A 26195-nucleotide genomic window follows, 5' to 3' on the forward strand; every position below is an offset into this window, starting at 1 on the left:
CAAAGGCATGAAGTACAAGATGTGGACAGATAGATTTGTATTCCTATAATATAAAGACCCAGAAGAGAAAAAAAGACAATCAGCAGATCCCAAAAGGATAAAATATAAGTGTCAGAGTGGTAAAATTGTTCTGAAAGGATGTGATCATAGTTAAGTGTGGAGAGTGTAACACAGGGGAAACCTCCCACACTTTTTAAAGTGAAAAAATGACAGACTGTAAAGACAGGTATCTGATGGTCATAACATCTTGTACAGAACTAGTGAGAGCACCCTGTCACAGGCTGACAGAAAATACCTACCTATTTCTGATAAATGCTTTTTTCTGTCTGTGAGTGAACTGAACACAACTTTGACCAACTCAGCCATTCAGAAGCAGCTCAACTGGGCACCTATAATCAAAGCATGTTCATCTCTAATTTACATTCTAGACCTAATCCAAACAAATATCCAGAAAGAAATAAAGGGGATGAACTAAGGTATTAAAAAACTGCTTTGACTTCTATTTCATTCAGTACAAGCTCCCTCTACAGATTTGTTTCACCAAATAACCAGAACATTAAATGAAAACATGTAAACTAATAGGATTTGTTGCCTTAATCAGTGATTATGTTATTTTATGGTTAACCACTCAGGAAAAACTAGTTTTTTCTCAGGTCTTGTAAAACTAAGTTTTTTCTAAATCCAAGGAAAAAGAAATTTTTTAGAATAAGCATTTCTGATGCATATTCAAAACAAAAAGATGCTGATAAACAGTAATTAAACTAGATACTAGAGGAGTATCAGAAAAAAAAAAAAGGGAAAACAAAATCAATGAAAGAAATTAAAGAATGTATGAAAGGCAAGAAGTACCAGCAATGGCTGGTTTAGCTGAAAAGCCACACAATTTTAAGAGGACAAAATTCATGATATTTCTAACAATAGGGACAGCCACATGTCCAAAGGAGGTATTGTATTAGAAACCAGAACCCTTGTACTCTTGGAGAATCTGAATCATTGAGTAGGCAAGAAATACTTGCTCTTGAAGCATTTCCAGTTTATAACTCCAACAGCCCTGAACTAGGGGAGTGCTAGGATATGAAATTATTTTCCAAAACCACCTGAAAAGAAGCCAGAGACGCTCCAGGATTTATTTTTCCTTTAAGAGCTTAATATCTTCACTACACCAAAAGTACATTGCTTCTAGCCTCAACAGGGAATGTTCTGCCAAGACTGCAGGAAAGTAAAAAAATCCAGAAGACAGAATATTACACTCAATTAATTACATGCTTAATTGCTCTCTTCTTTTAACAGCCTAACGAAGAGAGCAAGTTTCAGTTTCAGTATGTTCATGCAGCCCAAAGTTTCAAGTGCAATAAATGAGACAGGACTGCTTTGCAACATCTGTACTAAGATCAAACAAGTTTGTGTAACCAGAAGTAAACACTAAGAGCAACACCTATGCCCCTTGCTCTCCACCCAGAGTGCCTTCTCTACAACCGGCAAAGAGAACCTTGTATGTTATGGAACATGACAGCCTCAATTAAAGAGAATATGACTCATCTTAGATCCAAGGTCAGGGGACCACCAAGTGTCAGAGGAACTGCTCTCTTCACTTCTTTGGCCAGGACCTGATTGCACTATTGAATCAACTTATGCTTCTGAGTCAGTAGTCTAAAAGCTATCCCAAGGCACACACAACTTTCATTTCAACCTTCCCGAGGCACACATCAAAGTGATGTACCAGGAAGCCAGCTGGCAAGAAGCAGGTTCCAAATGTTTGCATAAAGTGCAAGTTAGCTATTAAACTAATGGCAAGCAGCCCAATTCCAGTCAGGAATTCAGAGGCACTTGCCCTCATTAAATCCCAGCAAAATAAAACAAAAACAAAGTCTCTAAGTCACTAATGTTACCTATGTAACACAAACATTTCATTTCAAGGGTCAGATTCAATTTGCTTCTTGGTCACACTGCACTGTGTACCTATATGAGGTGTCCTGCCATTGAAAAGCAAACCTGCCTGTCCTTTCTAGAAAACAAAAAAATCGCCTTGTACTTCCTCTACTTACAGCTTTGCACACAACAGAAAAAACTGCAGTGATTTTTTTTTCTTCTTTATAAGAAATGCAATGTTCTCAGACATTCCTAGTCTCAACTGTCATACCTACCCTGATGAAACTTCTGCAGGAAAAGCTGATGTGTGCCATTTCTTTTACAAGCAATATTAAGATACTCACTGTCAAAACTCTTATAATTCTGAAGTTCAAGAGTAATTTTTTGGGTTTGAAATGGAAATTTAGCTTTGGCATTAACAATGGAGAGAACGGGCACACGCACACAGATAATTCAGTCAGACATGAGCTCAGCCAGAGCACATTCCAAGCTGGCCGGACATGAGCCAGCCCCAGTTCACCAGTCATGAGCTGTGTTAGCACAGCACTGTGCCCACACTAATAAAACCTGCTGAGAGGCTGGGTATGCTGGGTTGGGCACAGTCCTGCACTGTCTGGCCAACTCCAATCACGGACAGCGGATGCTGGGTCTGTCTGCACCCATCTATGCACATACTGCTCTGCAAGACTCCCACTGCTGTGAATTTTTTTCTCTTTACGTAGAGCACAGCACCATACATTTAGGATTTGAAATATCCTCCTTGATCATAGCCATGGCAATTCTTATAGCTGCTCCAATGAGCATTTAAAACAAGAGAATAATTATTAGTACTACAGGCCAATGACAGGCACGGGAAATAGAATGGATTTTATTTACATAACTGTCCTTTACATTTAGCAGCATTTCTCTCAGGCATCTAATCTGTTGCAGAATTCAACAAGACTTATAAATCAGTTCCTGTCTACATCTCAAAGACAAAGGACACATTTTTAGTACTATTCAAGTCTACCTTAAAAAACAAAGAGAAAATTAAGTTACTCATTAAAAAAATTCTGAATCCTAGTTCTTAGGAAAAGATAGAAAACTACACCATGAAAATAGATCAAGTAATACAGTTCTTCAAAGTTGTGCTCCAAAGACCCACGTAACTAAATTTAACTTTGCCTGTGCAAAGAAATTAGTAAGTCTTCCAAGGATGGAAAAAACACATGTATTAATCATCTACTGACAGAGAAACCAAAGGACAGGTGTGCTACTCTGAGCTCAAATAACTAGTCTGGAAGATCAAGGAATGAAACTGTAACATGAACATGCTAATAACATTAAGTTTTCCTTAATAAAAAAAGCCCTGGAGCAGTTGAAGGCTGACACAAGTGCTCCATTTCATATTTTCTTCATTTAAAAGATAGCGTGAAAAATAAACAAAACAGCCAACAAAAACAGATTTAGTGAGCTACATACTTGATTTTTAGGAAATGTAGTAAAACACCCTTCAATTATGCAACGCTGGCTGTGCCAGCCCCTTCTGTCTTGCTTGTAAAAAGGCACAGGGTAAAAAAATCAGACCAGAGGGTAAGATTTCTGTCTCTATTTCAAAGTAACTTCTTCTCACTGCTATTTAACTTTTCTATTGTCTATAGTAAGTATTACATGTTTTGAAATGAACTACAGATTGTCAGCTAAAAAACGAACAACAGTATTTCAAGTATGTTTAACAGCCTTCAAACTCAAAGCCATTGACACAAACTGGAGAAGTTTAGCTTATTTGAAAAGGTAAATTAAACTGGGCAGTAGCCTTTACAATAAATTTAAAATTTACACAATATTTCAAAAAACAACAATAAAAAAACCAATACTTCAAATATAGAACTCATATTTGGATTTATGCTCTTTAATCATCATTTGGGTCCATCTGTATACTCATGTCACTCTGAGTGTAAAACCCACAAAAAGGTACCATCCAAACAAGTTTAGGCAGACTCAGGTAGCAAAAATCAGGGGATAGTCACACAGGAAGATGGTTTGGGGCAAGATTTATATAAATATAAATAGCCTACATGCTGTAAAAATACTAGATAGTATTTGTCCATATTAATTTTGCAATGCTGTCTCTAGGTATGATCTAAGATCTAATACAGAATGCTTATAATTCTTAACTAAAAATTACTTGTCTGACTTCAGAAACACGAATTCAGTACTCACAGAGGATTCTATGAGAGATTTTTGAGAGAGCAAAAAGTAAGTATTTTTCATTTTGATTTACAATATGTGCAAGAATACTCCATATAACGCTAGCTCAAACAAGTTCTAACAAACATTCATCACTGGTGACAATCAAGAAAACAAAATAACTTTTTGGCTAAGCTGGATGCAAACTGTTCATGTACTACAGCTGTCAGGCTCATGTATCATGCACACCTGCATAAAACATAATCTCAGTGCACAATTTCCAGAGAGAAGCTGAACCTTACCTTTAGTGACAGAAGGAATGCTTTTTGCATCTGGATTATTTTAATTGACTAACTAGTCCATTCCAGTTTTAAAAACTCATCAGATTTCAAAAATACGTGAGTTTGTGTTCCCTAAACCATTAATTAAAAAAGACGATACAGAAAAAAAAATGCTTGGAGAGCTACTCTCTCAAAGTCACAAAGGACAAGGTAAATGGAAAGAAAGTGTTCATCTTCTAAATACAGCCAATATTTTGTCAGAAATAAAAAAAAAAATTTGTTGTCTTCCTTTGTCACTCAAAGCATGGAACAGTCCAGTTAACAAAATGTGAGTTGGGTAGAGCTGAATTACAAAAACAGGCAATTCACATCCAAAGAACAACCTGACATAACTCATGTATAAAATGCCACGTCTCTTTAAATGCAAAAATCTAATAACATAAGTAAATATATCAGACTACAGAATTGTTTAGAGGGGTATACTATTGTGTTTAGACACACAAATACAACATGTATATATATTCTATTCCACAAAGAGAAATGTAAACTCATAAATCTCTATCCTGAACATAATCAAGATCATACACAGTAGATATTACAGTGGGGGATAACCAGAAATGAACTGAAAAAGATTAAATTTCAATTAATTTAAAATTGAGTAGCTAAATGCAGACTTTTTGGCTCATTTAAAAAAGAGTAAAATATATATTTCAATATTTATAAATGTTATACTTTGTCCAAAAAGTGAATAAAATTAATTAAGAAGTGTATGCATTTTTAGAATGTTCAGCTATTCTGCACGTAAAATTTACATAGGTATCCTACTACATAAGTAGTAGGTACTATATGGTATCCTACTATTTAGCTTCTATCAGAACAAGAAAACCTCTAGAGAACACACTGTAGAAACTAAACCAAGAGTGAAATTCAGGTGTAAATTTCTGTACAATTCCTTGACACCAGAAGGCTTGCTGCTAAGTCCCCTAAAACCAATCTGCAGAGATAAAACAGGTAGTTAAACCTACAGTTAAGCCTTTCAAGTGGAAAGCTTATCCTGTGAAAAGCTGCATTTGAAGGGCATTGAGCAGAAGCTACAGTCAAGAGCTGTACCTGAAGTCACACAGTATCACTTTGTCAGAACAAAGAATATTTACTGCTATGACCATGTCACTGTACACCACATATTAAAGACACTAATGAAATATTTCACAACAAAGCAAAATTATTGTCTTGAAAAACATAGTCCCTATTTTTCATCAGCTATCAAAAAAAGCTCCATCTGAATTTTCTGCAGCCACTAACCAGTTTTGAAACTGGTAGCAAAAGGCAAATTACAGGTTGTTTTTTAAGTAAATCAACACGTTACATTAATAAATTATGGTTAACCTAACTTTACTTTATTGTGACAACACAGACAATGTAGATATGAATTTCAACCGAAATACCTGAATGGCACCAAACAATTGTGTCTTTAAGAGCAATATCAGCAACAACTTGTATTACTTACTGGTATATAATAGATATTCATTTTAGGGGCTTCATTGGCAGTCATTAGCATTCCTAAAAAGAGATTTCCACATTTAAAAATATTGATCAGAAGAGGAAAATACTATTTTTTAAAAAAGTTCGTAAAGTACATATTCTTGGCTTGCAATGGACATTAATCAAGACCTGTAATAAATGTTGCATCAAATACCACAGAAAGAAAGGTGTGGTATCAGCCTAATTAACAAAGCTTAATTTTCTATATATTCATTCCCTTTTGCCCTCTATCTTAATTGTTCAGCACCACTTTAAGCAACTATAAACTCTGACAAGTGCAGGCTGCCAACTTTCATAACAAATGTGAACAGTTCATCCCTTAATACTGTTTAGAACAGTAGTAGTATTGCAGTTAGTAGAACAGTTAGTATTGCAGTTAAAAACTACATTGGACATAAAATTGCATTATTAATACATTGGTATTAGTATGTGTGGTTATTTGGGTTTTTTTTAAACACACACCTCAACAGAGCTATAAATCATAACATGGTTTAGACCTTCATTCGTATTTCATCTTGGGAAATAAATACAACAGCAGCTTCTCAATCCAAAATGAGATACATGATATTGTGGCTTCAAAAGGAGTAATACCAGTCCTGCCAAGCAGGGCAAATGTAGAATTTAAAGTATCTATGAATATACCCAAGAAACACCACGAATAAGGGGTTTACATACTCTGAATATAAAAAAAAATACACTAAGAATACTAAAATCTGTGGAAAATCTCCTACTGCCACAAGAATTCTTGTAAGTTCAAAATGAAGAACACACAATTTCCTTCTACATAAAAGAGTAATAAGAACATTTGCCATATACTTTTATGTTTATCTCAATTTAGTCTTTCCAATGTAGCCAATCAACAGGTAATACAAAAGATTGATTATGAAGAAGAAAAGTGCCATCAAATTAGATAACATTCTGATCTGAAAGAACTGTAACATATGCCACTGAGACTATGAATAATTGGGTCAATTACTATACACCCAGAGGGCAGAAATTTAATTTACACCCAAGTAGAGGAATGCAATTACCATGGGTGGAGTAATCCTTTCTACCTAATCCTTTTATTATAACTACACAATGCAGCTGGACTTATAATGTCAGAAAAAAGGGGGCTTACTTTCCCAGCAAAGCAAGATATTTGTGAAAGCTTAGTCAGCAAACAGACTAAAAAACTGTGCCTGGAAAGGTCTGCAGGCAATTTAAGGAAAAAGCAAGAATTCAGATACTTGAATCCACAGAGTACTCCAGTATAGTATACAAGTTACATGCTCCTCTAACAGCACACTCGCTACTATTTCATAAGACAAAACATCTCTCCATTGACTGAATAGGAATCATTAGAAATAAAGACAGAAATTAATTCTGCAGATGCTTCAAAGATGACAGTGAAACAAAACCTCCTCTTTGAGAGTGTTCCACCTATAATTAAAGGAGGACAAAAACAGACTTCTGAACAGTATACTGCAAGGGAAATAAAAGAATGAAAGTTAACAACTCTTAAGGAGAAGTCTATTCCATGCATTTTTATTGCTTTAGCTTGCTCGTTTCAATCAATTTTTATGGGAAGAAAGACCACACCCTAACCAACTACATAACAGCCTAGTTTGATTACTGTGGAAGGGAAATAAATAAACGAGAGCCTGTTTTCAGAAGTTTTACTAAGACCCTCTCTGGAAAATGGTCAGCAACACAGTATCATGAATGCAAAAGAATAAAAATGGGAGTATGAAGTGATAGTATGTAGGAGCAGCAGTTTTAGAAATGCAGATTTTTACCTTTTAATTTTTCTTACAGTAATTGAACACAGATTTCTATCACAGAAGATACTGTCAAGTTTCATTTATATCCTACAACTTAAATTGACTAAAGGCTAAATTGACTCATTAAGTGCTAAATCTTTTTCCCATAGTCCCATTCCACTCATTTGTGATCAGAGGAAGATATTCAGCTATTAAGAGATCCACTGAAATTTGTCATCATGTAGTCTGGTCAAAGATACACTAAGATTTGCTTCCCAGGAAAGGTACTAATACTGAAGCTGGTTGGTAAAATATTTAATTAAAAGTTCCTAACGATGACAAAATACCACCAAAAAAACCAGAAACACTATACTGATCTTGAGTTTACAGTAACTGATAGAATTATAGAACCATAGTACAATTTGGTTTGGATGAGATTCCCATGGGCTCAATTCTCAAGCTTGTCCAAGTATGCCTGGATGGCATCACATCCTTCACCTTGGTGTCATCTGCCAGTTTGCTGGGACAGCTCAATCCCACTGTCTATGTCATTGATGAAGATACTAAATAAAGCTTGTCCCAATACAGAGCCCGAAGGGACACCACCTGTCACTGATTTCCATTTGGACATTGAACTGCTGACCACTACACCTTCTGGATGAGACTATCCAACCAATTCCTCATCCCCTGAATAGTCCATCCATCAAATCCTCATCACTCCAATAAGGGTGAAAATGGGGTCTTTGCCTTTCTCAGCACCCATGAGGTGTCAAAACACAAGCTAGGCAAAGATCTCCTGGCTTTCCTGTGCCATGCATCTAGAGGGGCTCTGAGAATGCTGGGGCACCAGTAAGAGCACTCAGCCAAACCCATACTGATACTGAAATCACGTTATATTTCCACCTTTCCACAACTGCAAACCCATTTTACTGAAAGCATTTCCTTATTTTCAGATCTTCAGTCATGATTATTCCTTAAACTCTGAACAAGCATGAAGTGGTTCTAAGGCATCTTAAATGCTGGTCCAACAGTATTTATGATGACCATGTGATGCACCACCTCTTACCCTTGATCTCTCCACTGCAACATGCTCTAGTTTTTGCCCCACTGTCTCTATGCGACTATAAAATACAAGCCAGTTTTCTTCCCACAACAGTTCTCACCAAAACCATCAACCTGTCCCCCTACAGACAATAAGAAAAGCAGCACTAAAATAAGCAGGAGATGTGGGACACAGAACTGGACTGCACAATTTAGATCTCAGACACGTGAAAAGCAATGTCCAATAGCAACATCAGGGAGATGTGTGCATTCAATTCTTTGTGCTACAAGATTTGTCCTGCAGAGTCTCATGAAGATCATTTTTGCAAACGCCCATGACTCATGTCCACGTACCACAAAACCTACAGAGCATCCACAGCTGAGTAATGCCCATCCTTGACATATTCAAACTTCACTTGACCTGACCAATCTGATCAGACTTCAAAGCTGGATCTAATTTCAAGTTGGCCCTGCTTTGAGTAGGAAATATACAACTCACAGGGGTACCTACCAAACTAAATAACACTATGATTCTACACTGACAAATTTTTTCTGTTCCACTCCCTGCGGTGAGCTCTCCATTGATGCAGTGTAGATGTTAATTTGCTGCCAGGTTCTCTTTTAGATACAACCAATAAGCTCACAGGTGAAACCTGGGTGAGATGCTGAAAATAATTTACTCCAAAAATCTCTCTCTCTCAGCAGCCACCATGGATGAGGGTTTATCCATCTGCAGGGTGCACAGTCCACCCTGTCACCGTGCAGTAATTCTCAAATACACCCACATGATTCAATCAGGGCACATAGTATGTACTCTGCTAATAAGGTCAAAAATGCCCACCATCTTATCAGGGAAGAGTATTTAATTGCTCATCTTACCAAAAAAAAAAAAAAAAAAAAAAAAAAAAAAAAAAAAAAAAAAAAAAAGAGGAAAAAGGAAAAAAAAATCTCTTAACTGAAGTTGGCAGAAAAGACAGATAAGTTTTAACTTGCCAGAAATCTCACGCTCACTTATCTACAATCTTAAATTTGAGCTTTGAGCTGCTAGTATGAATTAAAGTCCAAGTTGTTCTGTCTTTACTGCTACCTCTCTAAAATTAGGATAATAGCAGTTTGCAACTCAGGCATTGTCTGTTTCCAGACTTTTGCTCTGCGCCATCCTAGAGGCCCTAACTTATTTCATCTTTTTCAGTACTGCTTTCTAAAAAGGAAGTAGGTATCACACCATACTTAAGAACTAAAGTAACTCATATTAAGCAAGAAAATTAAGTCCAGTTGCAATCTGAAGTACAACCAAAGCATATATGCACATACAACCATCACTTTAAAATATTTTTACTCATAAATTAAGTCCTGGAAACCTTGGTTAAAAGCCTCAGTTTTGATCTCTGAACATAACATTATGAGATGCAACAAATTTGAAAACAATCACAAAAACCATGCAAATTTGTGCACTTAGGAATCTACACTTAAAACCAAAGTATTAAACCTAAGGGATGGCACAATTTAAGTGCTGTATTTAAATCAAGGAAGGACCAAAGTCTTGAAACACTTGAAAAAGAAGTGTAAATTTGCTGTAAAGAGATTTTTCCTACATCTAGAAAGCAAGCTCTAACTCATCTGGGACTTAGTCAAGACAATAGGCCAAAACTTCTATTCTTATGAAATGAGTCACTTCAGATATTTGAAGGAGTAAAAGAGGCCAATCACTCAATTAACAGCACAGCAGCTTCTAACTGCAAAGAGGCTCCTATATAATACAGATGCAGAGGAAACAAGGACACTAACTGACAAATAACCCTTTATTCTAAGCTCTGCCATAAGGAGGAAAATAGACCTAAATTGTACCACCTAAACAAAGACCACACTTTGCGTTAACAAGCTTTTCCTTTTGAATTTAGCAAGACATTAATATACTTAACATACCTGAATTTGGATAAAGGCAGACATCATTTATATCATGTTCTGGCTCCATTGAAGTAAATATCTTTCCCTGAAATTGTAGGAAGAAAATAAATCATAAAGAACTCCAAACAATATAATTAAATTCAGTAAATCTAAACATTAATACCTACTATAGAAGCTATGAAACGTGATGGAATAGAGATGGAACAGATTTTGCAGAACAATAAAATGTTATTAACATCTGAACATAACACAAGGAAGACAGTATTGTCTTTTATTTCTGATTCAATCTCTTGCAAGGAAGTGCAGCCTACTGGTAACTGAAGACACAGCAATGTAAAGTGGCACCTCTAATTTCTCAGCTTACACTTCTGTATTGAAAATATATGTCAGATTTACTTTATTTTACACAAAAGTGGGGCTGAGGTCCACAAGTTCTTGGTTACACTGTCAGCGTAACCCTCACTTTATTCAACTCTGAATGTGGCAGTTTTAAATAATTTTACTTTGCTAAGTATGATTAGCTGAAAAAAGGGATTGAGTAGAATTTTAATCTGGAGCTTAGTTCTTCCACTTGTACTAACGTCTACATGAAATGAAATAAAGCTCAGTACTTTATGATTTGTAAATTCAGCATTAAAGAGGTCTTGATATAAAAGTAAGAGCATACAGTGGTATCTAGCTTAGATCAGAATTGAAGTTATAAAGGTTACTAGAAAGAGGTAAAAGAAGAGGAAAGAGGTAAAAGCAGGAAACAACTTCTCAAAATAATAATTGGAACACAGTCTGAAAAACCTAGACAAAATACAGGTGCTCTTATAAGCCAACACACAAAACAGCCAGTAAAGGAAGAGTCTCTAACAACTGGACCACATAATCTGAAGCATGAGACTACATGCCTACACAATTCTAAATGAGGGACAGGAATAAGGTAAATTTTGATCCTGTTCCTCTTTTTTTTTTTTTTCCCTGCAGCAATCCCACCTACCTTTCTGAGCCCTTCCTTTCCCTCCCAGTTACATGCTGTTACCCCACCCACCTCTGGTCTCTCCCTGATGATTAAGAGTCCTCCTCCTCCACCCTGGCCTCAGCAGACAAAAGCCTGGTGCTCCCCACCCCAAGGCACGTCTCAGCATGGGGCTATTCTGGTATCAAAGCCATATGCTCTCCACCCGCAGTCTGCCTCTGCACTTGGTTCCTGGCCAGAGATAGTCAGGAACCAGCATCTGGGACAGATGGAGCCAGCTGGAACATACTCTAGGAAAGACTCCAAAGCTATCTTTGTCTTCCAGCGGTGAGAAACCCTCCGTTTTCCCACCAGAGGCCACCTGAAAAACCTTACAGCTTCATTCTCAAGGAGGGAAATATACATACCTAGGAAAAGTGGAGAGGCCACTGCAGATGTTTTAAATAATAACCAATAATTTATTTGCTCTTTCAAACAGTAACAATTAGCTGCAGAGGAACTTACAAAAAACTACTTACGATCACAGAAAAAATAAAAGAGGCTGTTGAAAGTTCATGAGGGAGCACAACAATACTGAAGTGACTGCCTGAAATAATTAGGAAAAAAAGCCTCTACTACAACTCTCTTTATGTTTCATTATAAAGTTAGAAAAGCATAGATGTAGAATGTTTTTTAGAAGGAACACAATGACTACAGACATCCCCTCAAACCAAAACAAGTTACAATAGTGTTACTATGAATCTCTGGGGTAACAAAATATGCTGCCCCATAGAGTCATAGTAAGGTTCATAGAGAGAAAGATAAGAAAGAGGACAGCATGATATACTGAAAAGAGTGAAAGAGAGTGAAAGAGTGAAAATTAGAGATTACAATTTCACTTAGAGGTGCAAAGGGCAAGGATAAAGACATTGCCCATTGCAACATAATCCTCTAATACAGTGTTATTAAGACACACTGTTATTTGGCTCCATGCATGGTATCTGCTTCAGTATCCAAATAGGATCCTGTGAAAATAAGCAGTACCTGATTTTAATAGGTCTTTAACTAACTGATCTACCTTTGAAATTAACCCTACTTTGAGCAGGAAATTGGAATGAACATGTTTTCTCTGGCGAAAAAAACCTAACTGGATGTATTCAAGAACACTGTGAGAAATATACAAACCAAGGCAATGGCTAAGATACTACTTTTTGTAATGTTTAAATCCTTCTCCTAAAAGAAGCCTCTTGGCCAGACATGTACAAACAGCTAAAAGCCCCTAAGACTACATCTTTATACCTGACAGGCTATTGAATAATTTCCCAGATGCTGATTTATTCAGACAGGACAAAATGCTATGTAAATTAAGAGACATTAAAACTTCAACTTCTTACAATGAATTTCAGCTGAATTAATCAAACCGCACAAAAACCACTCAAAAACAACAAACCAAAATAAAACCCCCAAAAACTCCCAACCCAAATAAAGTAAAAATTTAAAAATCTGAATGCAGTAACATAAAACTACTTACAGTATCTTTGTTCCACATTTTTACAATTCGAGAATCCGCAGAGATAATTAAATCCAACTGATGCTGAAACTGAATGGATTTAATAGGCAGGCCATAGTGGTGATCTTTGACTATCAATGGATTACTAGACCGAAGATCATATAATAGGACCTTGAAGAATAAGAGACAAATTAAATTTATAACATTGAAAAACCATGAGGAAGTCATGCCAATCCAATCTTCATGAAACATTTAGCTAAACTTGAAAATCTACTTACATAGGCAGGATTTACATAAAATAAATAATTTTTAATTCTGAAAACAACTTATTAAGTGAGCCCAGTTTATTCTAACCAGGTATTTTAACATCAGCATGTTTCCATCTGGAAAATTAACGAATTTAAGACCTAATCATCCTTCTAAAGACTTTTTAATTTCTATTGAAAAAAAAACTTATTTTTTTGTTTTCAATACTCTTAGTATTTCATAATTAGTAATATTTCACTTTCAGATTCCTGTGTTGTTGTTAGATGATTTAAATTTTCAGACTGCCTCCCAGATTCAGTGAATATAACTTTCCCTCAGTGTCAAGGAATGTAATTTTTTATGTCAAGGAAAGTAGAGAGTACAGACCCTGTCTTCCAGAAACTTGCATTTTATCTCCAAAATTTCCTATGGAACTTGAGAAAGTTAAATCTTTCATATGCAAAGTGTGAACAACAATAATCTTTGGGGAAAATAATATTATCAGTTTATTTAATCAGAAACACCATGTGCAATAAAATTTGTCTGACTTGTACAGTAAAATAGCAAATACAACTCTCACACATATCTGTTCTTGAAGAAGCTACAGTTTTCTAAACCCAAGAAAATACTGATGATGGCAGGAAACAATCCCCACACTTCCCTTTACAAATATGATGCTAACAACAAATGAATTGAAATTATTCTTCATATCAAGATAAGACACTAAAAATAATAGTTGAAAGACAATAATTTCTGGTTTTCTAGCCAGCATTACGACGAGGGAGATCACATACGTTGCATTGAGGTGGTACTCACAGTCCCAAAAAGCAGCAACTTCCCCACACACTTGACTCAAGTCATATGAAAACTGTAAATGTGCAGTTGTACGGTATGTAGGTTATAATGATTTAAAGTGGTACCTACAAAATTCTGAAGAGTACAAACACTTGATAAAATTACATTGCAGTTTGACTATTACTACTCTATACCAGTAATTTATGGTCTAAGAAATACTTGCAGAAATAGATATATACTGCACTCAATGTATTGATAGACTTGGATTGGGAGTTTTAAGAGCAGGATCTCCTACAAACTGTGGTACATGAAGTCAAATCTACCTGTCCAGTAGATGTTCCAACAGCCATATTCAAAGCCCCATCAAATTTCAGTGCTGAAATGGATGGCAAACCTTCTATCCTGCAAAGCACAATGCTTATAGTTAGGCATTCTTTCAATAAAGCCTTTAAATAATTTTTTTAATGTTAAAAAATAGCTAAGCTAATTCTCAGCTAAAAGTAAAATAATTCACAGGTATCATTCAGAAATACTACTTCAAAAAGCTGCACTGTTTACATTCACAACATGTATTTGTGTACAAAAATAGCCACTACTACTTAGATCAGTGTCTAAGAGAGCTCCTTTGTGACTAAGAAAATCCTTTATTCACACTAGCAATAACAAGAAAACAGACAGGTAATTTTAAAGCAAAGTGGGATTTATTTCTAAAACAACCAAAAATTCTGAAAAATCCAGTGAAAAGGTAGCCTTTACTCACTCTGTGTCTGCTGTCACACTGCTTAATGCACAGTCCAACAGCCCAACTCGATTTCTAGTTCTAGGATCCCAGCACTCCACTTTACCCTAAACAGTTTAGAAAATATGGTTCAAGCTTATGCAGCAGATACCTGGTAGTCTGAAAACATTTAAATAAAATTATGAATTATCTAATCTAAGGAATAATTAACAAAATTTGCTAGGTTGACATGAGTTGCTCTAATATTGACATACAGGGTACACATATTGCATTTGTAGTTTTTTCAATGCAATCTAAATGAAAATCACTAACACTAATTTTCTTAAGATTAATAGAGTACACATGCCAGCTAGTTTCTACAGATGGCTACACTGCAAAATGAGAGAACATTATTTTTGCTCCCGTCTGCAAAATCTCAAGTGCTCAGCAACCAAGTAACTCCCGTATTTTATCTGCACTATGTTCTGAAAAGTCATCTTTAACATTATCTGTATCTACCTTAGCAAATGAGACCAATTAAATTAATTAGGTTCATGATTTCTTATCCTCCTGCAAATCAATATCAAAATGAAACAAACACTACTGCCCTTTTTATAAAAGGAATGCAAACATTTACCTCAGCCGTCCCCATAGCAAACAAGAAGTGCACAGGATTTATGTCACAGACATTACTCTCTCTGCAACAGAAAAAGAAGCAAGTTTAATGACCTCAGAACAATTTAACACATTAACAACTAATAGGATTTCTGCAATCATGTACACTGTTGTTCAGCCTCGAAAAGCAAACTTTGGAGGGAGGGAGGGACAGATGGCAACAGCTTCCTATACTTAAGGTGAGCTTACTAAAAATCTGGAGGCAGAAACAGTGCTGATTACTTCAAACAGGTAAGGTTCCAACTGGATGTAAGAATAATATTTTTATGCTGTAAGGATAATTAAGCACTGGAATGCGTCAATCATAGAGGCTGAGAAGTTTCCCTCTTTGGAATTTTCAAGACCCCCCTGAGAAAATTCACCTGAATTCAGGAGACTGTGCCCTGAACAGGAGCCTGGGCTCTGAGGCTCTCTGCGCTCCTCTGCCCATATCCACCACCTCCCACCAAGCCCTGCCACATCACTCTGCTCCACTGTATTCTTAAACAACTCAATAGGAGGTGAAGAAATCGCCTCAAGGGGTGCCAGGCTCAGATTGGATACTAGGAAAATTTCTTCCCTGAAGGGGTTGCCAAGCACTGGAACAGGCTGCCCAGGGAAGTGATTCAATCATCATCCTGGAGATAATTAAAAGACATGTAGATGAGGCATTTGGGGACATGGTCTAGTGGTGGACTTGGCTGTGTTGGGTTAATAGTTGGGCCTGATCATCTTAGAGGTCTTTTCCAACCTAAATGAATCTCTGATTCTAATTATGTGTAAGAGCTTTATGATTACTTATGTTCTAAAGCTTACATCTCCAACATATTCTGTCTGACCAATGGTCTCCTTTCTCTCACCCAAGTATTCTGTTTCTCAGCAGGGCACTCAAGAGTCCTGTATTTCAACAATTCTTCCAAAGTACAAATATTTCTTTCTTTCTACACTACTTATCCCAGCACTTTCCAACTTCTTCCATTCGAAGCTCTCTACCTGTAATTCTGTAACTCATCCAACTCCCTCACCTCAAAACTTTCCCACAACTTAAGTCTCATCTCTCTAATCTAGATTTTACTTTACATCCGTACCTCTCCCATTCCAGGATTTCCCCTTTTCTTTCCTCCAGTTGTTCAGTTTTTTATTGTGCATTCCCAAATACTTCTTCATCCATTAAGCTATTCTGCCCACCGAACAGCAGCTGCTGACCGCCAACAAGCCCTCCTATCTAGTGAAGTCTGTTCTTCTCATCTGCCTCTCCCCACAGGAATAAAGCTCAGTTCCTACTCTGGTAGGGTTTTGAAAAGAATCAGACAAATGCTGGAGATATAAAAATTCTCTTTGGGCTACTTCAAGAGCAGAAGGACAAAGACATGTCTGGGAAAGTACATACCCTGTGGGTAGATCTCTATATGATGGCTAAATTGAGTAATAATGGCAAAGTTTTAATGAAATGCTCTTAAGATCAAGTTATATAATACCTATTTAGTCCATATTAAGCAATTTTAAAACATCCACAAAAGAAAATTCAATTAAACATAAAAACTAGAACAAAAAAAATTACAGAACATAAAATGAAATGAGACTCAGACTCAGCATATGTTCATTTTCAACTGTGCAAAGCATTTGGGCAGCTTTCAGTACTGGTGGTGAGCATGCTAGAAGTCTGCTTCCACCTGGTGGAAAGAAGACAGAGGTCATGCATTACATAGAACTTACGAAGCTTCAGTTTGCAGGGAGTTCAGAAATCTTCCTTGTTCCAGATTTAGCCTGTACACTTCAGAACTACAAAAGAAAAACCCAAAATTACTCTTGTGTCTAACAAATACTGAAAAACGTTGCTGTAAATTTGAAGGCATTGTAAAGATTCTTATTCACAGTCTAATTTTGCCAAATATACAATTTTCAGAATTCACAATTTATAACAAGACAAATATATACTTTGGTGATCAAAACACAGAGAAAAAAGTGCATGTTCACAATTTATTTATTACACTTCAATATCCTACCAATTACTATTTTTCCAGGCAAAAGACACATGAACTCATTTCTCAAGACCTTTTAATTCCCTGTGATTTAAGTTACATCTTGAATTTCTACTTACTTTGTTTGAAACCCTAGGGATCTAATTTTATTTTTACTGTGTCTTTTCAGAAACCCAATTATGTGATTTAACTCACACTTCACAGCAATAAAACACCAACCAGGACAGGAAAAGTTATTTAATTTTCCTTACTAAACACTTTTTAAAACAATACACTGACCTGCAGTTTTTAATACAAATTTGCAAATACATGATAAACATGGTTTAAGAATCAAAAAAAGCCCAGCTTAAAAATAGCATGGGAAACTGAATTAATTTTTATCTTCCCACATTTTCCACTCTTCACCATTTCCCTCATTAATTTGGAAGGAATTGCCACTTCTTCCACTTTTTAGCTTTTCTAATATTTTAATGTTCATTTTATTATTGGAAAACACTGCTAACAAAACTGAAACAGAATATTCCACTCAATACCTTGCTCCTACAAAATACAGGTCACACGATGGGTAGTGGTAAGAGAAATCTCTACCAAATTTTGGTATTCTTGTCTTGTAGTAATGGCCATGTTGTGAATGAAACTCCACAAATCTGCCACACTGCAAGAAGACAATCTGAAAATAAGATAGAAAGCACTGAAATATACAGAAACAGACAAGTATCTCCCCAACTTGTCTAACAGCATAAAATTCAGTGATTTTTTTTTCCAAACTCATACAGGCTTATCACGACTTATTTAAAACAATTTCTACTAAAATGATAAAATCAATTAGTGCTTCATCATTCTCACTACCCACAGCAGAGCTTTGTTAATATACATTATAATAATATTCCCAAGAGTAAACGAGACACCCTGAAAGTGGCTCTGCAGTCAGAAACAGCACAGTTATCTCATGCTCTGCTGCACCAAAATTAACATTTTTACTTCCTTCAAGACACTGCAGTTAGTGATTTCTCCCAGGTACAAAGCTGTGCAGACACCAGTACGTTCACATGGACTAGGCACATGAGCTACACATCCTGATGCACAGCAGCATTCCAGTGAATGATACCAATGATCTTTCTGCATTTTTGTTCTTTGCCAACTGAATAAGAACATTGCTTCTTTCTGAAACTTAGACAAACATCTCATTCCTGGAAAAACCTACAGTGAGGCATTACTAGAGAGCTCTATCTACCCCAGTAAACAAAATAGGCCAGGTCCTGCTGTTACACTCCTTATGGCAGGTTAACATGGCACATACCCACAGGAAGGGATTCTTCCCACTCCAGCAATAGGACCACCCCCATCACCTGCTGCACCTCAAACTATGGCCAGGCACTGAGCAATGGAGGAACAGCTGGCTGGGCCCAAACTCATGCCATGCATGATAATCACAACTAATAAACCTTTGTCTCTGAGCCTCATCCCTATACAACTTGGATTAGAGAAGTGATACTTTAGTTTAGCCTGTGTAGTACATGCATCTTCTAAAATCAGTACATAGCAAATATCTAAAATTTTCTACTGCTGAATAACATTGCTAGCAATGCAAATAAGGATGAGAAACTCAGGGAAAGGTGAGGTTTGTAAGTTACCTTAAATCTGTCATCTTTATAAATCTGTATAATTGTCTTATTGCTAATACTTTTCTATTTAAACACAAATTTCTACAATATTGGACTTAAATATATTTGTGTTCTCTTTCATTAGTAGTAGATACAGCTCATTGTAAATAGTGTTTGTCTTTTCTTCTTACTAAATTAATTTTGGTCACCACTAGAAAACTACAATCTAATGGTAGCAAAATCATTGGCACTGGTGTGTGGCAAAAATATTATGTGGAAATACAGGTCCCCTGGCAAAAGGCTGTGGGGAAAAAATATACTACACTCTCTCCCAAGTCTAAAACTTAGTCCAAGTCTAAGATTTTTAAGCCTAAAACTTAGTAAAGCACAGAAATGTAAATGGCCTTATGGGTACTAATCCGAAAGAAAAAAGGTGCTATCACTGTGAAAATGCAATTAAGCCTCAAAGCAACCTCACAGGGATGGCAGAGGATCTGCTAGATCTGGAGACACTCTTTTCCCTGGCCATGAAATGATGGTGAGAGCACCAAGAGGACTACCAAGACTGACAAGGGACAGAATACAGCACACACACACAAAAAAATCCCTCTTTCAAGTAGCAACAGTTAAAACTTGAGATTTTCTTTATGACAAGGTAGAGTGGAATTGCAACAATTGATTTAAATCTGTGAAACCACCATGCGCAGATTTTGACAGAACTGTTCAAGCATTAAAATGACATTTTAAGGTCCCATTCCAATCAATACTTTTATGAATCTAAAAATTTCAAGTGTAATTTCTCGACTATCCTTCCTTCTTTTTACCATGTCCACAACATTATGACAGCCACTGGAAGTTTATTTTTCTTTATGGTGATTTCTAAAGTTCTAGTAAAATAAAATTGAAAACATAAAGATTGCATGAAGCTGAAAAAGTAGGGTTTCAGCCTGAAATATAGCACCCATTTCAGCTGAAAACACACACACCTTTCTGTTCATAACCAGTCAGAAAAATTTGGGAAGACAGCATGTTCCTCAGTTTCCCAAATGACTATTTGGTACGTAGAGCCAGAAACATTTTCCACCAGACTGACAAGTGGGAAGCTACTGTGAAGTATCAGCCATTACCTTCTGCTACTTGAATTCATGCACTTCCTTGGAAATCTCACAGGAAAATGCAAAAAAGCTACAAGGCTAGATGATCATGTCTCTGATCAGAGAGCAGTATTTATTAAAACAAACCTATACCTGAAATGGTAAGGTCTTTTCACAGGAAAAAAAAAGTGTAAAATAAACACTTGGGTGATTCCTTCAGGTACAGCACTTCATTTAAAAATAAAACTAAAGAGAAAAGATATTACTTCTCTCCACAATTTTTGCCTCATTCACATGCTCATCATCATCATGTCTACAACAACACTGACAAATCAGGCTGTTAACTTACCCATAGCTATCCCACCTTTGAAAAACAGTGTATGTGTGCATCACTTGTCACAAGGGACTGCGACTAAATGCTAGCCCAAAAAGAACAGTTAATTCCATTTTTCACATTATTTTGCTTGTGGGATAGATCACTATTTGAGGTTTTTCTCTCCAACAGACAAGACTTTAAAAGTTGTAAAATTAATTATATTCCAAAGACACAAAGAAAACAAACAAAATTTTAAAGGCGCAAAAAATGTTTTTCCTGTTTGCTGTTTTTAAAAAAACATTTTTCTTCCAAAAGCTGTGTTGATTGACTGCCTTTACTATATATGAAAATGCATTTTAATATACATACTAAACAATTTTTTTCATTTATCCACTGAAAATTATTAAACATACCTTTGAGTAATCATCTGATAAAATCTCAAACGTAACCACTAGAGGAGAGAGCAAGAGAATTTTGAGTCAACTAAGCAGGCAAACTTATTTGCAAACATTGGCATAATCCTGAAAACATTTACACTCATGCTAATCTTTAGTCACATAAGTATTCCCCACAGGTGTCAATGCATAATGCAGGCATTAATCTTTAGTAAGATCTCTAATTATGTAACTTGATTTGCAAAACAATAAGTAGTTTTCTAAAACTTTAGAAACATATGAAGCAACTGGTAATCTTTTTATTGTTCTTGTATACTTGACACGTTCCTCAACACAATGCTCAACCATGTAGTTTATGGGTGTGGAAATGTCTAATCAAATGGTTTTCAGTGAGTGTGTGGTCCATGGAGCTTTGGTAATCCATCAAAGATGATTAAAAAATTGCATGATTTTGGGCATATATGCATCAACTTGCACATGCAGTCCTTCCAAGGGGTCAGCACTTCCACAAAAGAAGTTAAGGCTCAAAAAAAAAAAAAAAAAAAAAAAAAAAAAAAAAAAAAAAAAAAAAAAGTGAAAACTACTACGCATGTTGAACACTACTATATTGAACTTTGCCTAGTTTTAATTGAGCTGAGTTGGGAACATTAGGGAGTAGCTGCTTCAGCTAAATTAGTTCTATTTAAATGAGGTAACTCATTTAAAGTTACCTGAAGTGACTCTATGCTAGACTTCAAATTAAACATACTTCTGCAGTCTACCAAGATGCCAGTTCAAAAAAAAATTACTTTAATTGGCAGCACGCATTTATAATTACAATGATTTCTACTCTTCTAAGGTATGGCAGGGTATGGCAGGGTTTCACTCCTGCCATACCTTCCTCTCCCCAGCCTCTCTGAAATCCTGCCTAACAGTGTTCCTTCACCCTACATGACTCCTTGTAGTCCTGAGGCAGAGAGCACAGAGGCACCTCCATGCTCTTATTACAATTTTTATTTCTCGCATCACTTTCACACACATCAAAGTTAGACCAGTTCAATTCTTCTGTAATGAATGTGCTCATCTTCTCATTGGTCACCCCCACATCCCAGCTTTCAGTCATCAGTCTTCAAACAAAAAAACCTGAAATAGCAACCCTCCCACCCCTCCCCCTCCCGAAGAAAACCAACCAACCAAACAAAAAAAACCTAAACAAACAAAATAACCCCATAATTCCTGAAATTTAAGCACCCTAAAAGCTCAGAGCTGTAACAGCTCCTGCCCTGCTCTAACTGCCAGCTGATTCTCCCTTTCCCATTGTCTAGATGTCTCCTTATTTTCCTCCCCACAGTTGTTCTCCCACCAAATTAGTTGCAAATAAGGTGCAATTAGGGCCTTGGCCATGCTACCATCTACCCTAAGTACCTTGTTTCCAGAAAACCAAACCAGCAAACAAACAAACCAACACACCCCCCCCAAGAAATTCTCTTTACCCTGTAACTCACCTACTGAGCTTGGGCTCCAGAGAGAAAACAGAGCAACCCACAGTGCATTCTCCTACCTTACTGCTTCACAGAATAGGTAAGAAGGGAGATCTTGCCACCAGCCAGCCATTGAACCTTTTGTCACATTCACCAAGCAGCACACAGATTTGAGCCACATTCACCCTCTGAGCCCCAGACTTTATAGCTCAAGGTAAATCTTACACCCCTCAAACCCTCTTTTCTTTTCCAGGCAAGGAAAGAACTTTGAAATCAGAATAAAGGGGAAAATTCAGACATGAAGACTAAATGGTTTTACTCTAGATTCTTGTGTTCCCCTGAAGTTCATTCTGTCTCCTTAGCACAGGGAGCAGAATTTTTGCTGGAGTCCAACCTGACTTACGTATGACAGACATGTACTAACATATACTATTATGTACTAACAGCCATGGCTTATACTAACCTTCGGAATCTAAGCATCTTTCAAATTTCTGGGATAACTGATAGGTATCAAAACAGCGGACCCTGGGCTTGTAAGTTCCTGAAAGAGTAATTTGATGTTTATTTAAATAAAAAAGTTAAACAAAAAGATAACACAAAAGCATTTTTTTAAAGTATAATATCTTACATATACAGGCTTTACTGTATTTCTGCTATAAGTCCTCTGACCTTCCCAAAGCCTCTGTGACTCGAAAAACACACCTCTTAGTAGCACAACCTTACAGCCTGGTTTCTCTAAGCACCCTACTAGTATGCAGGTTCTCCTAACTACCAGATATGTCCTACAGAATCTAGCAACCTTCCAGTATATCTGAAAGACCAAGGCTCTTTATGTTATTAACACCTACTAAAGTATTCATGTTTGGATCCCATTCTGACAGTCACAAAATTCAGATTATCCTCCTCCTATAAAACAATACTCGAATAATGATGTTCAGAAGTTATTTAACAAACATACACAGAAAGTAATTCAGAATTTAGCATTTAACTGTATTACAGATGGATTTGTTTTATTAATTTTTTATTTGTATTATAAACCCTGGCACCAGGGGGGTTGAACTAGATGATATTCAAAAGTGCCTTCCAACCAGTACCATTCTATGATTCTAAGAATGTATGTATTTTAAAGAGAAGTGTTCCACAGCACCACTCTCAAGACAGCTGTTCTATCACATGTTAAGAGTATGATTCCAGCAGAATGTTCAGTTCCAAACTTTAAAATGAACTCTTAACAATTCTACCTGAAACACTTGATCACTCTGCACCCAAGATTACCTAGGACTTTTGGTCTCTATTAGAGAGACTGTTTTTTAACTCACCAACTGCCATAATATACTGTCCATCTCTTGATACCTTAATCTTTGTGCTAACAGTGGGCATTTCAAAGTCTTGAATAAGTTCAATTCTTCTACGGATATCTGTAAAGAAAAAAAAAAATTGTAGAATTAGCACAATTCAATCAGTCAAAAAAACCTGTAACAGTTCCTAAGGAAGCATGTTGAGTTAATTGAGCATAGAGAATATGCTCCACAGATATTATAACTACCACATTATAAGCAGTTTAACACAGTCTGCTAACCCTGAGAAGCAGACTAACCCTGTGCAAAATAAATTAGTACTCCAAGGTAACTGCATAAGAAATTATTATACAACAGAGTAGCAAATACTCATTGCACGCTTTCACAATGAAGGCCTTGTATAAGGTTTTCTACACCCCATTACCTATATGCATTTTTTTCTTGGTTAAGTTTCTTGCATAACACTTCCTGTGAATCCAAATAGCCTTTTTTATTTTGTGTAAGAAGCTCAGGCTAAAATGATGTAGTCTTGCTCTCTAAGACTAGCACAGCATCGCAGAGGAGTTTATGGTCTGATTTTAACATAAGGAACAACATGGAATTCATCCATCATCTTTCTGTTACAATCCACAACCCAAACATTTAATGTCTAAAATTTAAAGCACCGCTAGTTATACAGTGTTCACGTGAAGCTATACTTGAAGTCAAAATAACTATCTTCAGTTTAATTCTGTAGTTTTTATATTATGACTTAGGGATAACTTCTGTGTATCAGTCAGTGAGGAGTCTCCTCTGGGCCTGCACAGTATGTACGTGGAGTAGCAGAGTGCGAGGGGAAACTCACCCACATCTTTCTTCTGTAAAGCTCTTTTCTTCCTGTCAGAGAGCCACTGCAAGAAAAGGGATACATCAGTCTTGAGCTCATTATTCATACAGGAACCCGAGATTCAAAGTTTACCCAACCATTTGAAACATAAGACATTTAGGCCGCTAATTCTTTTTTTTCTTGATTATCTTCCGATTTTCCTTCCACTGATAAGCTTAACCATTCCACACCAAGAAAACGTACAAGGTCGTGCTGCTTACGGGTCCGTGGACCAGCACCGCAACAGCCAGAAGTTCACTCATTTAAACTACATTTCTAATGTAAGAAACACTCAGAGCTGTATCTCGGTAACGATCCCAACACAAGCGCACATGGACCGGGGCAGCTCAGCCAGGCCGGGCCGGGGCTCGGCCCACGCGCCGGCACCGCGCGGGTCCGGCTCCCGCCGCGGGACCCGGGCCGGGCCGGGCACGTTCCCGCCGCCGCTCTCACCTCCGGGAGGCTCCTGCCGGCGCTCAGGCTGTAGATCTTCACGTCGTTGAGGCTGGAGACCTGCATGGCCGCAGCCGCGCCCGCCTCTTCCCGGGCAGAGAGGAAGCGGAAGGGAAGGCGCTTCCGCCAGGTCGGCCTCACCCGGCGGCGTGCGGGGCACGGCGTGGAGGGCGGCCCGCCACCGCGACTCTGCCCCTGCCTCCGCCTCACACCGGGGAGAGCGGGGGAAGCAGTGCAAGCCCGCGGGACAGCGAGGTCCGCCGGCTCCGCAGTTCACAGCGAAGCAGCTCCGCTGCCGTCTCGTCCCTCGGAGCTGCCCACGGTCCCGGCGCTGCCGGGAGTCGGGATGGGGGGAGAGGGCAGGAGCCCTCTCCGCAGGGCCCGGCCTGTGTCCAGACACAAAGAGCCTGGCTGTCCGTCAGCAGTGTCCATCAGGCAGGCTGTGGCGTCATTCTCGATGGTCTTCATGTGAACTCAGGAAGGCGGGAGTTCTTCCTGCAGCCTTGGTGGAGGAGGTTAATTTTCTCACCCTGTAGAAAACCGTGTCCGTTAGCAATGGAAAACAGTGCGTCCAGGATTTGCTGATCAGAACCTTGCCAGCAACCGTAGAAAGACGCATTCTTATTGCTTTGGAGCATCGCTGTTGAAGAAAAAAAAAAAAAAACAACCCAGTATCCAGAATTCCAACCATTCTTGTTCCAATTTACAGGACCAAAAATGTACATCTAGTCCATGTGCATGTTGAAGAAACAAAGAAAATCGCAACTGATTTTTTAACAATGCATACATAACTCAGGCACTGAAGGAAACTGAAGCAGTTTCAAATAAGTCTTATGCATGGTGTTCCCTAAATGGTGTATCACAACAATGATGATACCAATATCATGACTAAAAAGAGCTCTATTCGAGGTTGTATTAAAGGGTGTTAGAGCTGAGATTCCTGGGAGATGAGCACACCTAAATATAGGTACCTGTACGTTTAAGCTAGGTGTTTAAGCTCCCATTTCAGAAAGCTAAGGCTATGCTTGCTTATGTGTAGGTTGTCTAGTGACATCTGAGATGCCATATGGTATCCAGGGCACTTGGACAGGGCTGACACAAGACCAATGGAAAATCCAAACCCTTCTGCAGTGTAATCTGCAGGCAGGATGTGCAGGGACACCTCTGGTGACACTAGAAGCTCAGGCAGCTGAATCTCATCCCTGGTAAATGCAGTTAATTAAGCATGAGTGTGATGCAGCAGCCACTGGATGTCTTCTGTGAGGTGAGTTTGATCAGGTTCCACAGTCTGATTAAAGCACCATGAGCTG

At 37.5% G+C, this 26195-nt stretch overlaps 1 protein-coding gene across 3 annotated transcripts in view; it reads right to left on the reverse strand.

Moving 5' to 3' along the window:
- NOL10 (nucleolar protein 10) overlaps positions 1–25546 on the reverse strand; it is a 53157-nt gene extending 27611 nt beyond the window's left edge. For 2 of the 3 annotated variants that reach the window (XR_009485968.1, XM_059842874.1), the window contains exons 1-13: positions 24886–25546; positions 24412–24457; positions 23589–23687; positions 22733–22810; positions 20828–20865; positions 17934–18070; positions 17135–17200; positions 15402–15462; positions 14807–14892; positions 14370–14448; positions 13027–13176; positions 10571–10637; positions 5827–5879 (exon numbers count right to left, since the gene is read on the reverse strand). Coding sequence is in view for 2 of the 3 variants with exons in the window: in XM_059842874.1 (XP_059698857.1) it covers positions 5827–5879; positions 10571–10637; positions 13027–13176; positions 14370–14448; positions 14807–14892; positions 15402–15462; positions 17135–17200; positions 17934–18070; positions 20828–20865; positions 22733–22810; positions 23589–23687; positions 24412–24457; positions 24886–24951 (1026 nt within the window). In the remaining variant the exon portion in view is untranslated. The remainder of the gene's footprint in view (positions 1–5826; positions 5880–10570; positions 10638–13026; positions 13177–14369; positions 14449–14806; positions 14893–15401; positions 15463–17134; positions 17201–17933; positions 18071–20827; positions 20866–22732; positions 22811–23588; positions 23688–24411; positions 24458–24885) is intronic. The other variant, XM_059842875.1, reaches the window with a different exon arrangement.
- Between the last annotated feature and the right edge of the window lie 649 nt (positions 25547–26195).

Source organism: Haemorhous mexicanus, chromosome 3 (assembly GCF_027477595.1).
Source record: "Haemorhous mexicanus isolate bHaeMex1 chromosome 3, bHaeMex1.pri, whole genome shotgun sequence".
NCBI classification, from domain to species: domain Eukaryota; kingdom Metazoa; phylum Chordata; class Aves; order Passeriformes; family Fringillidae; genus Haemorhous; species Haemorhous mexicanus.